The sequence below is a fragment of the Stenella coeruleoalba genome, assembly GCF_951394435.1.
Source record: "Stenella coeruleoalba genome assembly, chromosome: 6".
In the NCBI taxonomy this organism is placed as follows: Eukaryota; Metazoa; Chordata; class Mammalia; order Artiodactyla; family Delphinidae; genus Stenella; species Stenella coeruleoalba.
Genome location: NC_137151.1, coordinates 113017680 through 113031158, shown reverse-complemented (window position 1 = coordinate 113031158; position 13479 = coordinate 113017680). Strand labels below are relative to the sequence as shown.

The window sequence follows — 13479 nt, the reverse complement described above, 5'->3', positions numbered from 1 at the left end:
AAAGAAACAGAAATAACAAAGTTTTATTCTTCAAAGATGAAAAATATGTCAGGAGTGGTTTCTAAGAGGAAAAACCACTATGAGAAAAAGCAGTAAGGCAGGGACACAGTTCTTAAGGGACAGGAGTCTGACACTACGGAGATGTGGGGAGACTCACAGGCAAGCACTGGAAGCCCACGTTCAGCTGTTAAGTGCTCAGTCGGCACCGCACTCTACGACCTGACTCAACATGACGTTAGTTAAGTACAGTGATATCATCTAGACCAGGTTTTAGAAAAATGAACACAGCTACAACCAAATGACCAGGTGAAGAAATGGGGACTCTAAGTATAATTATGAGTATTTCTTCCCTATTTTGTTGTGAATATGCTTGTATATATGTTAAGCAAATATTTTTTTCTTCCCTCCTATTCTCTTATCACAATATATTAATAAGTTCACTTTATATCACAGTATTTAAGTTACAGGATATCAAAGGAGAAGAGTAAGAAAAAAATCAGTCAAGGGGTCTTCATCCACTTCTGGGGAAAAGGTTAATGTATCTTTCAGTTGCACACAGAACAGGTGTATAATGTTAGGTGTTACTGTCTTTACTTGGAAATTAACTATGGTGTAAGGAAATGTATCTGGGTGCCAAGCTGACAAAGGGTGGGCTGTGACAGTTTTATGCATCATCTGGGCTAGGCTAGAGTTCCCAGTTATTCAGTTAAACACTAATATAGGTGTTGCTTTGAAAGTGGTTTTGTAGATATGACTAAGTCAGTTGAAAGGCCTTGAGAGCAGAGCTGAGGCACCCCCAAACAAGAAGCAATTCTGCCTGTGGACAGGGGCTTTGGCTTGTGCCTAGGAGTTCCAATCCACCTTTTTTTTTTTTTTTTTAACTGTCTGCCCTACAGATTTCCAGGTTTGTCTAGCCAGCCCCCAATAATCATGTAAACCAATTCCCTACAATAAGTTTCTTAATATATTTAACTTACTGATTCTGTTTCTCTGGTGTAAACCTAATATAGATTTTGCTTAAAAATGAAGTTGGGTCCCTTCTTTACATCATATATAAAAATTAACCCAAAATGGATTAAGGACCCAAATATAAGGGCTAAAACTATAAAGCTCTTAGAATAAAACAAAGCGCTATTTCTTTGTAACTTGGATTAGGCAACGGTTTCTCAGATGTGATACCAAAAGCACAAGCAACAAAAGAAACAAATAAACTGTATCTTATAAAAATTAAAACTGGGCTTCCCTGGTGGTGCAGTGGTTGAGAGTCTGCCTGCCAATGCAGAGGACACGGGTTCGAGCCCTGGTCTGGGAGGATTCCACATGCCGCGGAGCGACTAGGCCCGTGAGCCACAACGACTGAGCCTGCGCGTCTGAAGCCTGTGTTCCGCAAGAAGAGGCCACGACAGTGAGAGGCCCGCGCACTGCGATGAAGAGTGGCCCCCGCTTGCCACAACTAGAGAAAGCCCTCGCACAGAAACGAAGACCCAACACAGCCAAAAATAAAAATAAATTAAAAGAAGGCTCAACATTTAAAAAAAAAAATTAAAACTGTTGTGTTTCAAAGGATACCATCAAGAAAAGTAAAAACACAACCCACGAGATGGGAGAAAATATATCTGATAATGGATTTGCATCCAGAATATATAAAGACTCATACAACTCAATAATAAAAAGACAACCTCACTTAAAAAATGGGCAAAGAATCTGAACAGCCATTTCTCCAGAGAAGACACACAATGGCCATTAAGTACATGAAAATATGCTCAACATCATAAACCACCATCTGAAATACAAATCAGAGCCGCAATGAGAGGCCACTTCACACGAACCAGGATGGCTAAAATTGAAAGGATGAACAATAATGAGCGCCGGGAAGGATGTGCGGAAACTGGAGCCTCGTACAACGTTCGTGGGAATGTAAAATGGTGCCACCATTTTTAAAAACTGTCTGGAAAATATTTAGAAAAATATGTTCTGGAAAATAGCCTGGCAGCTCCTCAAAAGGTTCAACATAAAGTTAGCGGAAGCCCAGCAATTCTCCTCCTAGTTATCTAACAACAGAAATAAATAAGCATATCCACGCAAAAGCTTGCGTACAAACGTTCACAGCAACATTACTCATTAACAGCCAAAACTGGAAACCACCCAGGTGTCAACTGATGAATGGATAACCAAATATTACTTGGCAATAAAAGGGAATGAAGTGTGGATACATGCTACGACAAGAAAACATGGATGAACACTACATGCCGAGTCAAAGAAACCAGTCACAAAACCCCATATATTATACGGTTCTACTTATACAAAATCTTCAGAACAGGCAAATCTATAGAAACAGAAAGATTAGTGGTCCCCAAGGACTAGGAGGTTCGAGGTATGGTGGGGAGTGGCTGCTAACAGACACGATATTTCTTTCTGAGGTGATGACAGTGTTCTGAAACTGATTATGGTAATTGTACAGCTCTGTGGATATACTAAAAAACTATGCAATTGTATATACTAAATGGGCAAGTTGTTTGGTATGTGAATTATATCTCAGAGCTGTTAACATATACATAAAATTTAAAACTAAAGCAAGAAGGCATATACATTTTAAATTATGCTTAATTATTGTTTCAGTATTCTACCTTACTTAGAAATTATGTAGTTTTCTAATTTCATTTCCATTAATTAACTCAATTTAGCATCAGACCAAGGATTTCAAGTTACCTAGAAAAAGTTGGAAACTATTTTCAAGCTGACATACTACAAAACACAATTACTGTTGAAATAAAGGGTCAAAATGATTTCGTCTGATTAACTATAAATGCAATTTACATTTTTCATAATCTTGAATAACATATCTAAGGAGAATAAAAATGCATACTTGTATTACCCATGACTCAGAAGGTACAGCTGTTTTTATGAAACCGACAACATTAAACGAAGTCTCTCTGCACTCACCCCTCAACACACACACACACACACACACACACACACACACACACGCACAAGGGGTGGAGGACACATGAGTTCAACCAACTACCAGCACACTAACAGTGTAGCAAAGAGTCCTGGACGGTTCACTGCGGGCTGGGGTGTCCAGGAAGCTAAGCAGGGCCTTGGAAACAGCTGAGAAGAGTGGAGAAAGGGCCAACCCAGAAAACAGAAGCTGCTGAGAAGAGGACATTCTGAGACACGTCCATCAGTGGTGGGCGTGGATGATTTGTGTGTCCCTAAAGGGGCTATAGTGGGGGACTGATAAGTACGTTCTTCTCCCTACTAATGGTGGGAAAATATGATTGGTTTCTAAGCAGGAAATGTAACCTAAGCCCTTGTAGCAAAAACAGGATAAGCAAGCTTAAGTAGCCTCTTCCCATCTCAGTTCTCAGAATCAGCTGAACACTCTCTCACCTGAAACAGCAGCTTCAGAGAGCACTTTGAGCACCTCATTCTCCATTTCGCAGCTGTTACACAGCTCCTCCCAGGTCCCTCGAAGTCCCCTCTTTCGTGCTAGTTCCGTTAGCTCCTTTTGATTCGGCACAACAAATCCAATGACGTAAGAATGATAACTGAAATAAAGGGCAACTTGGTTAAGGCACCACATGGCGTACACCGCGTTAACTGCGGTTAACTGGCTACGCTGACATTTAGCGATCAGCTCTTCACCATCCCAAGCGACACGCGTGAGGGCGTACCTGGTACCACCACGCTTGCTGTCTGATTCGTAACGCGCTGCGGTGCTCTGGCAGAATTCACTGCTAAAGAAACCTGAACCTGACATTTCGTGATAAATTTCAACTATGTGTATAACTGCTATGAATTATGCTTTTTTAAAAGAAAATCAGAAAATTCATCCTTAAAAAATCAGTAATTCACATCAACAGATTAAACAAAACTGAAAGCTAATGTAGATATGAAACTGTTTCTAAAAAAATTTGGCAACAAATCAAAGTAATGTGATTATACATATTTCTTCCTTTGTTATCGTGGGAATATGTGTTCTAGAGGAACTCTGGAGTATGCCCGCTGAAGGCAGCGACCTGAAGAAATGGCAGCAGCATCAGGAGAAGGTCGGTTCTGGTTAATATCACATATGAAAATCCAGAACTGTAGCATCACTAAAGAAAACACTTCATGACTAACAAAGGGCAGAATCATTTATAAACCAATGTAGTAAATCTTTAAAGTGGGCTGTACCTCAAAGCCTATTCCTAAATTGGTTCTCCTAACACCAGATTTTATCTTTTCATAATAAGCATTATGTCAACTGCTGCAGTAAGGGTCCCAGGCTGGCCAGAAAATATCCGATCATTAACCCTGGAGAATGATTGCCACATGCAATACTGTTATGAAAAAATGTAATCAGGGTGCCAATCTGAAATTCCAACACATTTCCCAAGAGTGCATTTCTGGGATTTTAACTTTAAACTCTCCTTCCCAGCTGCCTCTATATCATCGTGGGCTCAAGATGCTATGTATGAAGCCACAGCTTAACATGGCTTAAGGGGGAACGGAAGCCCACACCTGGCTAGGGTCCCAAGCAGGCTCAAACTGACAGGGGGTAGTAAGAACGGAGCAGAGCACTGCTCTCTGACCCCACCCCCAACTTCCTTCTTTACTCGCCTCTCCTCTGGACTGGCTGTGGGAAGCTTCCCTGTGCAGGGCGACAGGTAGCAAGGCAGCAGGGAGGAGGATTTTATTTCCTTCCCCTTCCTGTCACACAGAACACCGCACTGAGATGTAAAACAGAAAACAGGGACAGAAGATAAGGAGAGAAGCATCACAAGGGAAGAATCGCTAATGGCCGTAATGAGAACAGGCCGTTCCCAGAGACAATGAATAAGAAGGAAGAGTTCTTGGTATCACGTTACAAAGAAGGCCGGCATAGAAAGGAAATGCCAACAGCACACCAAATGTTTTAAGTAAAAGTAGCATAAATTCTACTTTCTTACCTGTTTGCATATGCACAAATGTTATCTATTAGTGAGAGATTCTTCAAAGCTGCCTCCACTTTCCCAAGAGAAACATATTCTCCTGCCTGCAGTTTTACAAGGTCCTTTTTACGATCTGCGCAAAAACAAGGCCGGGAGAGGGGCACATTGGAGGACAATATTATTATACCTTTAATGCATAGAAATATTGGCCATTCCCTAAGTAATTTGCTATCAATTAAGTTCACTATAGTAGTTATGCTAAAATTAAAAACACATAAAATTAGGCCCTTATTTTTGTATGACTAAATATATTCTTTTAAAGAACTAGATTCTGATTAAGGGACCCCATCATCAGGGCTTCAGGCATGTTCTGCTGAACAGGTTCTGTTCCTGGTATACATTAATACCAGGAAGGTCAAGAATATACTCAATGCCATCTGAAAGCTCACATTCTAACTGAAGAGAAGCAGGGCGACAAAACGTATCACTTTAATACGATACAGTAGTACTAGGTGTTAGGACTCTCCAACCTGCTGATTTTCAAAGAATTCCCACAAGTGAGGCCTGAGCTGAGTCTTGAGGGAAGACTGAGCAGTGGCCAAGTGGAAGAACACTGGCAAAGAAGACAGCCGTGCCAGCTTGAATTACTGCAGCTATAGGAGGAGGAAAGGTCTTCAGCGGGAAAGCAGCCAGTGAGACGGGGGTTTAGTAATCACGCGGCGGCAGCGAGAGGGTGCATTCAGCGGGGGTAAGCACAGCAACAGAAAGGAATTTCTTGCAATAGGGTGACAGAAAGTGCAGGCCTGACCTACGATCACAGAAAGAGGGACAGACAGGAAAGAATGATCTTGAGGCAGATGTCATAAGGTAAAGCAGTGGGATATGGATTAGATATGGGGAGCTGACTGAAGAGGTTCTCATCTCCTGCCAGTGTCTAGATGGCACGACTGGGATAGAAGTGCCATTAACTGAGAGAAAGAACCTAAGAGGAGAAGCAGGGAAGGTATTTCTCACCCACAGGTCCTAGTACTGAGCTGCCAGGCCTTCCTTAGCTCTCACAGGCAAGGGAAGGACATGGTTCTGACAGGAAAAGAGCCCTAATAATCTCGAGATAGCAAAGAATTCACAAAAATGAATATTCCCTATTAAGAACTGGACTCTTTAAGGATTATCTAGTAGTAGTTAAAAATACCACTGCTGGGCTTCCCTGGTGGCGCAGTGGTTGAGAGTCCGCCTGCCGATGCAGGGGACACGGGTTCGTGCCCCGGTCCGGGAAGATCCCACATGCCGCGGAGCGGCTAGGCCCGTGAGCCATGGCCGCTGAGCCTGTGCGTCCGGAGCCTGTGCTCCGCAACGGGAGAGGCCACAGCAGTGAGAGGCCCGCGTACCGCAGGAAAAAAAAAAAAAATACCACTGCTGTTGAACAAATCTTGAGACCTCATAATATGTCAAGCCTTATAAATTCCACACAGTCCCTACTGTACATTTTTATATTCCAGGGATAATGCAGAGACCATACCAACACTACATAAAGATGAATTCTTACACTATTAAACAGCTTCTCTAAATATATAGTCTCTCTTTTGAAAAGCTATTTTGGAAACATCCACTTAAAGAAAAAAAGTATTACTTCGCTTACCAATAATCTTCAAACAACCATCAGGGTCAAACTCTCCAATATCTCCAGTACAGAGCCACCTCTGTCCATTTTCATCTTCAAAAAAATCAGCTTTTGTTTTTGCTTCATTTTTGTAGTATCCCATTGTCACATTTTGGCCACCAATAATAATTTCACCCCTAGGATGTGGTTTGTCAGTATTAAAGTATCCACCTAACAAACATAGAATAATTTAGAGTTAATTCAACATTTTTATCCCTGCGTGCATCGTGTGAATACTTGAAACTATTAGTTTCTAAATAGGGACATCTGATTTTGATCCAATCAGCGTTTCCCAAAGGAAATAAGGCAGGCACTACGAACAAAATTCATCAACATAAAACTAGTTGCAAATTTTCAGCTGCTTAACCCTAAGCACTTCTGCTTTCAAACTACTATTCCAAGAAAAAAATTAAACTCAAAAATCCAACATCTACTGTATAAAATAATTACATATGGACGACACTGGTCAATTCCTTTAAGGATTCTGTAGAGATTCTTAAATATCATACTAGTAACTGATAAAAGTGTTAAATTGTGCATTTTGAGAATAAATCTCCGTATAAAATCAAATTAGTATATATTTAGAAGATTTATTCCTTACAGATAATTTCAGAAGGGTTCCATGTTTAAGCTTATTAAACATTTTCACTAGTTCTGCTAAAAGAGAGCTGAAAAATGACACCCAAGCCTTAGACTCTCTTTGCATAAAAGAAAAGTGCACCCAGACAAATCACAGATAACATGTACATGCTAATAGGGTCATATAAAATTTTTAAGAAGTGACTAGTATTTAAATGGCATGAGCAATACATTTTCATGTAATTATAGTAAAAATTTCCTTCTGATAATTTTGGGTTGAAGCCCTCGGAGAAGGGAAAGAAAAAAGAAAAAACAGGTAAAAATCTTCAGTTTCATAGAATGAATTATATGATTTTGTTTCTACAAAATATGTTCATTTGTAACTTATGGGCATTATTTATTTAGCACATTTCTCAAGTTCTTCCCATAATTCTTATTTGCATTTATGTACTAACGTAAGCAAATAAAAACAATTATAATTCTTTGAAGTCATCTTTGAAAGAAGCAAAATAAATGCGTTCATATAGCTCTAGATAAAATATTTCTATTATAAAGGACAAACGTGAGCACTTGTGGGTGATTTTACACTCTAAAGTAAGGAAGGAAATGAAGCACAATTCTAAAGTTTAATATTATACAAATGAATGCTCTGTGGTTAAAAGAGGTTATTACCTTCCTCCCAGTTCTTTAATTTGATTTCACAGCAAACTAATGGCGCTCCCACTCTGCCAGTATTGTAGTCCCACACTAAAATGCAAATGAAAAGAAGTATTTGATTATAGTAGTTAATAAATTGCTTCATTTTTTTAAACTACAAAAAACCAGTGATTTATCCCAAACCTTAGATATCCCCAGAGAACCCTTAAATGCAGAAGTAGCATATTGGTGAAGCAAGCTGTGTAGCCCACACTGAAATGTTTTGGTTTGTTTTTTTTAATCTGAATTGGTTATAGACATTTAAAAATCAAGACATTTTACAAAGGAGTATGGAATCTCCGAGAACAATGGGCCCACATTTCCAGCACAGCAACAACTGTAGCCCCTATCAGATGGTGCAGGCCTGCTCCAGTTTCCCCAGATCCCTTACCATCACATTTTCTTACACCAGGGCCCACTTCACTCATTTAAGTAGCTGCCTGGTTCATGAGTTTGTCTTCTCTATCTTAAAGGATAAAGGAACACAATGGTTTACACCTATTCTACTTTCTTACTAGACTTAACAGATCTGCAGTACAAATAACCTCTCCAATCTTCTCCCATGTACCACTATTTCAAACTGAGATCTCTGAAGCTTCCCTCACATCGGCTTATACTATCACACCCTATGTTTTCATAAATTCATATAGTAAGAGTTCAGAGATCACACTGGAGATTAAGATTGTTAACTTTCAAGGATCTGGGAAAGAACGCACCACTATTATGAACTACTACTGCATTATGTTTCCTCTTCAAAGAGCATTCAAATATCAGAAATGAAAGGCTGATATTTAATACTTTACAGACTTATAAACCGTAACTGATTAATCACACATCCAATGGAAACCTTAAAAATGGAAGCAATTAAGGCTCTTCAGGGACCGTATATGCATGTTTTTAAGATTGCTTGTCTATTTTGTGCAAAACAAGACTTAGAAGCAGATTCCCAAAATATATAAAATATAGAGAACGTAACTGGAAACTGGAAAATACAGAAGTAATGCAGGATAAACCTGACATAAGAATGGTGCACAAAAGCGCTCAAGGTAAATAGGGGAAAATGAAAAGTTAAGAGGTTTAGTGTCTATCAGTATCTAGAAAATACAAAGGAGGAGCATAGTTTTATCTAGGACTGGAGAACAAAGCACCTTTCTTCCATAAAAGGGCATATAAGGCACTAGGGGAGTCATCTGGGAACCACTCAGGTAATGGACTGCCCCCTCAACCCCGTCACCATGATAAACTCCGGAAAATAGATTCTCTAGACCGGAATCTAGTTTCTCGTTGCACTTAACACAGACCACCCACCCCAATAAACATTTCTGAATTTGAGCCTTAATAAACATACCTAAACAACTAGAAAATACACACTAATTTTTCTACATAAAAAGAAATTTAAAAACTGATATAAGATGATAAATGTACACAATACAGCCAATGCTTGTGACAAAAACTTCTTTTCTAGAAAGCTAAGTAGTTTGTTTTTTGTTTGTTTGTTTGGTTGGTTTTTTTTGCGGTACGCGGACCTCTCACTGTTGTGGCCTCTCCCGTTGCAGAGCACAGGCTCCGGACGCGCAGGCTCAGCGGCCAGGGCTCACGGGCCTAACCGCTCCACGGCATGTGGGATCTTCCCGGACCGGGGCACGAACCCGTGTCCCCTGCATCGGCAGGCGGACTCTCAACCACTGCGCCAGCAGGGAAGTCCAGCTAAGTAGTTTTTAATACTATCATAGTCTTTTCCATAGTCTTAATTCGAAAACTCCTCTAGATGAATTATTGACAATGAGATACACCTAATACATTCTAAAAACATATCAATAATCACACTACTTGGGATTTACGCAAATATTTTAACTGCTCTTCTATATATCTGCAAAAAACAACCCATACTAAAAAGTGCCTGGAGTTGCACCCCAGCCTCTGTTGGACACACCACTTTGTAGATAACACTAACCTTCTGTAATTGTTCCAGCCCCACAAGATTCAGTGAGTCCATATCCCTGACCGACAGGACAGCAAAAACAGATGTTCATGAATCTCTGTGTGGTTGCAGAAAGTGGAGCACCCCCACACAAGAGAAGCCGAATATTTCCACCTAGCAAGCTTCGAACTTTCCGGAAAATAAAGCTTAAAAAAAAAAGAAAAATCAATCAGATAATCACAGAATTTTAAAGCCGAATGGGATTTTCCAAATCATTTAGCCTAATCTTCCAATTCTGATACACAGGCACACAGTGAAGATATTTAGAGTGCAGTTCCAGAGCACCGCAATAGAGTGAATATTGCAATAAAGCAAGTCACATGAATTTTTTGGTCTCCCGTTGCATACAACAATTATGTTTATACTATACTATAGTCTATTAAGTGTACAACAGCATTACGTCTAAAAAGCAATGTACGTACCTTAATTAAAAAACACTTTATGTTAACAAATGCTAACCATCTGACAATACAGGGTTGCCACAAACCTTCCACTTGTAAAAACACAGTATCTGTGAAACGCAATAAAGCAAAGTGCAATAAAACGAGGTACACCTATATGAGATGTTGAGATTAAGTATCTTATCCAAGGCCACAAAGCCAATTTAAGAGACTCTCTTGACCCACTACTTAAATCTAAATGTTTATTCAACCAAGTTTATTCAGCCAAGAACATGTGATTTTTCTCTAGTAATAATTGAATCCAAAATTGTCAGGTTTAATTTTATATAGTAATGGAAAACCCTTGCTTATGGCCAGAGCAATTAGTTTTATAGCATTATATAATACATATTATATTAATACTGAATAATTCTATTGTATCTTCATAAAATTTAGTATGAAAAGTAAATTATTTTTTTGCTTTCGCTTACTTCATTAAAGATGTATATGTATTTGTATACAGCAATTTAACTCTTTAAAATTTCACTAATTCAAGTTGAAGTATCTGGTAAATTAAAAAAGAAAACAATTCAAACATCTAATTGATATGTTTCTGAAAACACACTAATTAAAAAGATTGCTTACCACCTACATGAAAAAGGGGGAAGGGTTTTGTTTTGTATTTTAATAACTTTGAAAAAAGACCAAGAGGCAATCATTTATATATATATATATATATATATATATATATATATATATATATATATATGTAAATAGGCTTTACAAAGCAATTCTGTATCTCACTGGAGATATGAGTAAAAGGCAGGAAAAAAAATTATGAAGTTTTAAATAATGTGAAACACATGTGAAAACTACATTAACGTTCCCATAAAAAATAATTTGAATGTCATACTTTTATTTTCTAATTTCTAAACTATTTTATAGTTAAATCTACTTATTCTATTAGTGCCATGGCGGGGGGGGAGGAAGATGACAGGTGTGTGGTAAAACTCATTTAACACTTTAAACACAAAACATTTAATCATATTTGGTTGCCATTTTATATTCATATTGAAATAAATATAAAAGCAAAGAGAAACTTCTCAAAATAATTAAAATCATATTAAGTGTCCACAGAAGACATAAGCACACATTTAACACAGTAAAATTTTTAGTGAAAATTTTTTTCAAATAACCTTGCAATCTTTTTTAATTGCTCATATTCTTATGCAAGATGGATTTTTTTTAGAGTCCCTTTGACTTTTTAAGATAATTTTTTCTTATAACTATCTCAATTAATTGGGCTATTAATGTGAATAAAATGATCAAGTTATCAAGGAGAGGGAGAGCCTTTACTTACCTATCACACAGCGGAGTACCATGCCCTTTTGAAATCTGTTCCATTTTGTAATTATAGGCGAGAATAAACAGAGTGCGTTGAAAATTACTCATTCCATTCACTTTATTCATGACATTTTTGTAGATCCGATCCATGATTTCCTAGATGTATAAAAATGAGTTAATACAGTCACTAATGCTATCAGCTACCTTATTTAAAACCTTAACATCAGATTACTATTTCCATCAATAGAGGCATTTTAAAAGATACATTCTGTCAAGAATAAACTTTTAAAATAGAGCCACAATTTGTTTAAAAATGAGATTTCTGTAATTTTTAATAGATGCTCATGAGTAGTAAAAAAGGGGGGGCAGGGAGATATTAAAAACCTTAGGGCAGTAATATGCCATTATTGATTCTTTATACTGCTTTGCTCTTATTTATTCTGAACTAAAAACTAAACTCACTAAATAAATGAACAACTATATAAAATTAAGAGAATTTTAAAAACCATTCTATCTTATAAAGATATAAAGTACTACATTCTTTGCTCACAACAAGACCATGGGGTTATTTTGGTTGGTTGTTTGACTTTTAATGCTGCATCCATGAAAAATTTCCTTGTCTGCACTGTGTTTTGCTTACTATGCCTATTCCTACGACATATACTTTAATGACTTGAAAGAGTTTCTCTCTACAATTTTAAATTATATTTAATATTTATGTGAACCAAAACTTTAAAGAAAGATAGTACTAAGGAAACTACATACCTAATGAAACTCCAAAATTACTGGTCATTTATATTTGACTTTGGAATAACTAAGCAATTATGCTTGAATGTGAACACTCAGTATCCAATTATAATTCCCAACACTTTCAAACAAAATCAGAGAGCCTCGTAAAATTTACATTAAGGGAGCAGAAAATCATTGCTATCCCATTTCTACTGATCTTATTCCCAGGCCCCTCCCTATGCCTGGTATTAAATTAAGATGCACAGTGCTGCTAGGGTAATTCAAAGTTGCACCAACTTCTCTGTCCCTTTTTTTTTGATGTCTAGGCCAGACTTTCCCCAAGGACTCGGGAGATATGATTTGCTTAGAAGGAGGTGATCTCAAACCTTTTCTCCTATCTCCTGCTGGGCTTCAGGTTTCTACCAATAGCAAACAGATATCACAAAAATGATTTGAGCAAGAAGCTATTTAGGGAAAGGCACTGATAATATCATATCGAAGCTGAAACTAAGTTGATTGTTTAATAAGCAAGAAAAAAAAGATAAAACAAGATCAAATAAATACTGTAGAGCTCAAGGTAACATAGATAATGAATAAGGAATAAATCCTACATAAACTACCATGTCAACAGCATCTCTTCCACTAGCATTTACTTTCTGTAGATGCTTTTATAGCAGGCAATATTGATTAATGGTCAATTCTTACCGGGACAGCTGCCATCAGTGTTGGTTTCAATATGGATGTATCGCCTTTACTTCCTTTTTTTATTTTTGAAGACTACAGAGAGAAAAAGTTATCTATATAAAGTGATCTTTATTTTAAAAATTCAATAAAACTCTTAAAAAACACATTACAAATTCATCATTTTAATTCACTCATATTCTACGTAGCACTTAAAGGGCAAGTTCCTTTAGAATGATGAACTCTCAGCCTTACAATATACTGTCATACTGAATGAAAATTGTGTTAAAGATAATTATGATTTTTTAGTATCTCAAATCACAGAATTTCATTTACCTGATCTGCTAAAGTCTGTGGTGAAGAGTAGCCAATGCAGCATCCATGAGAAAGACAAACAAGCTCAGCACTTAATTCTAAAACATGGGCCAGAGGCAGATACCCGATGTAAACATCCTTCTCCCTAAAAGAAAAGGGAGATACAGGAAGCGACAGTCAGGTGCTGTTTCTGTGAAA

General features: G+C 37.7%; 1 protein-coding gene across 3 annotated transcripts in view; it reads right to left on the bottom strand.

Moving 5' to 3' along the window:
* ACSL3 (acyl-CoA synthetase long chain family member 3) overlaps positions 1-13479 on the bottom strand; it is a 79160-nt gene that overhangs the window by 3118 nt on the left and 62563 nt on the right. For all 3 annotated transcript variants that reach the window (XM_079925224.1, XM_079925223.1, XM_079925222.1), the window contains 8 exons: positions 13303-13426; positions 12991-13062; positions 11573-11712; positions 9806-9978; positions 7828-7902; positions 6556-6747; positions 4935-5049; positions 3394-3551 (listed from right to left, as the gene is read on the bottom strand). In XM_079925224.1, the coding sequence (XP_079781350.1) occupies positions 3394-3551; positions 4935-5049; positions 6556-6747; positions 7828-7902; positions 9806-9978; positions 11573-11712; positions 12991-13062; positions 13303-13426 (1049 nt within the window). The remainder of the gene's footprint in view (positions 1-3393; positions 3552-4934; positions 5050-6555; positions 6748-7827; positions 7903-9805; positions 9979-11572; positions 11713-12990; positions 13063-13302; positions 13427-13479) is intronic.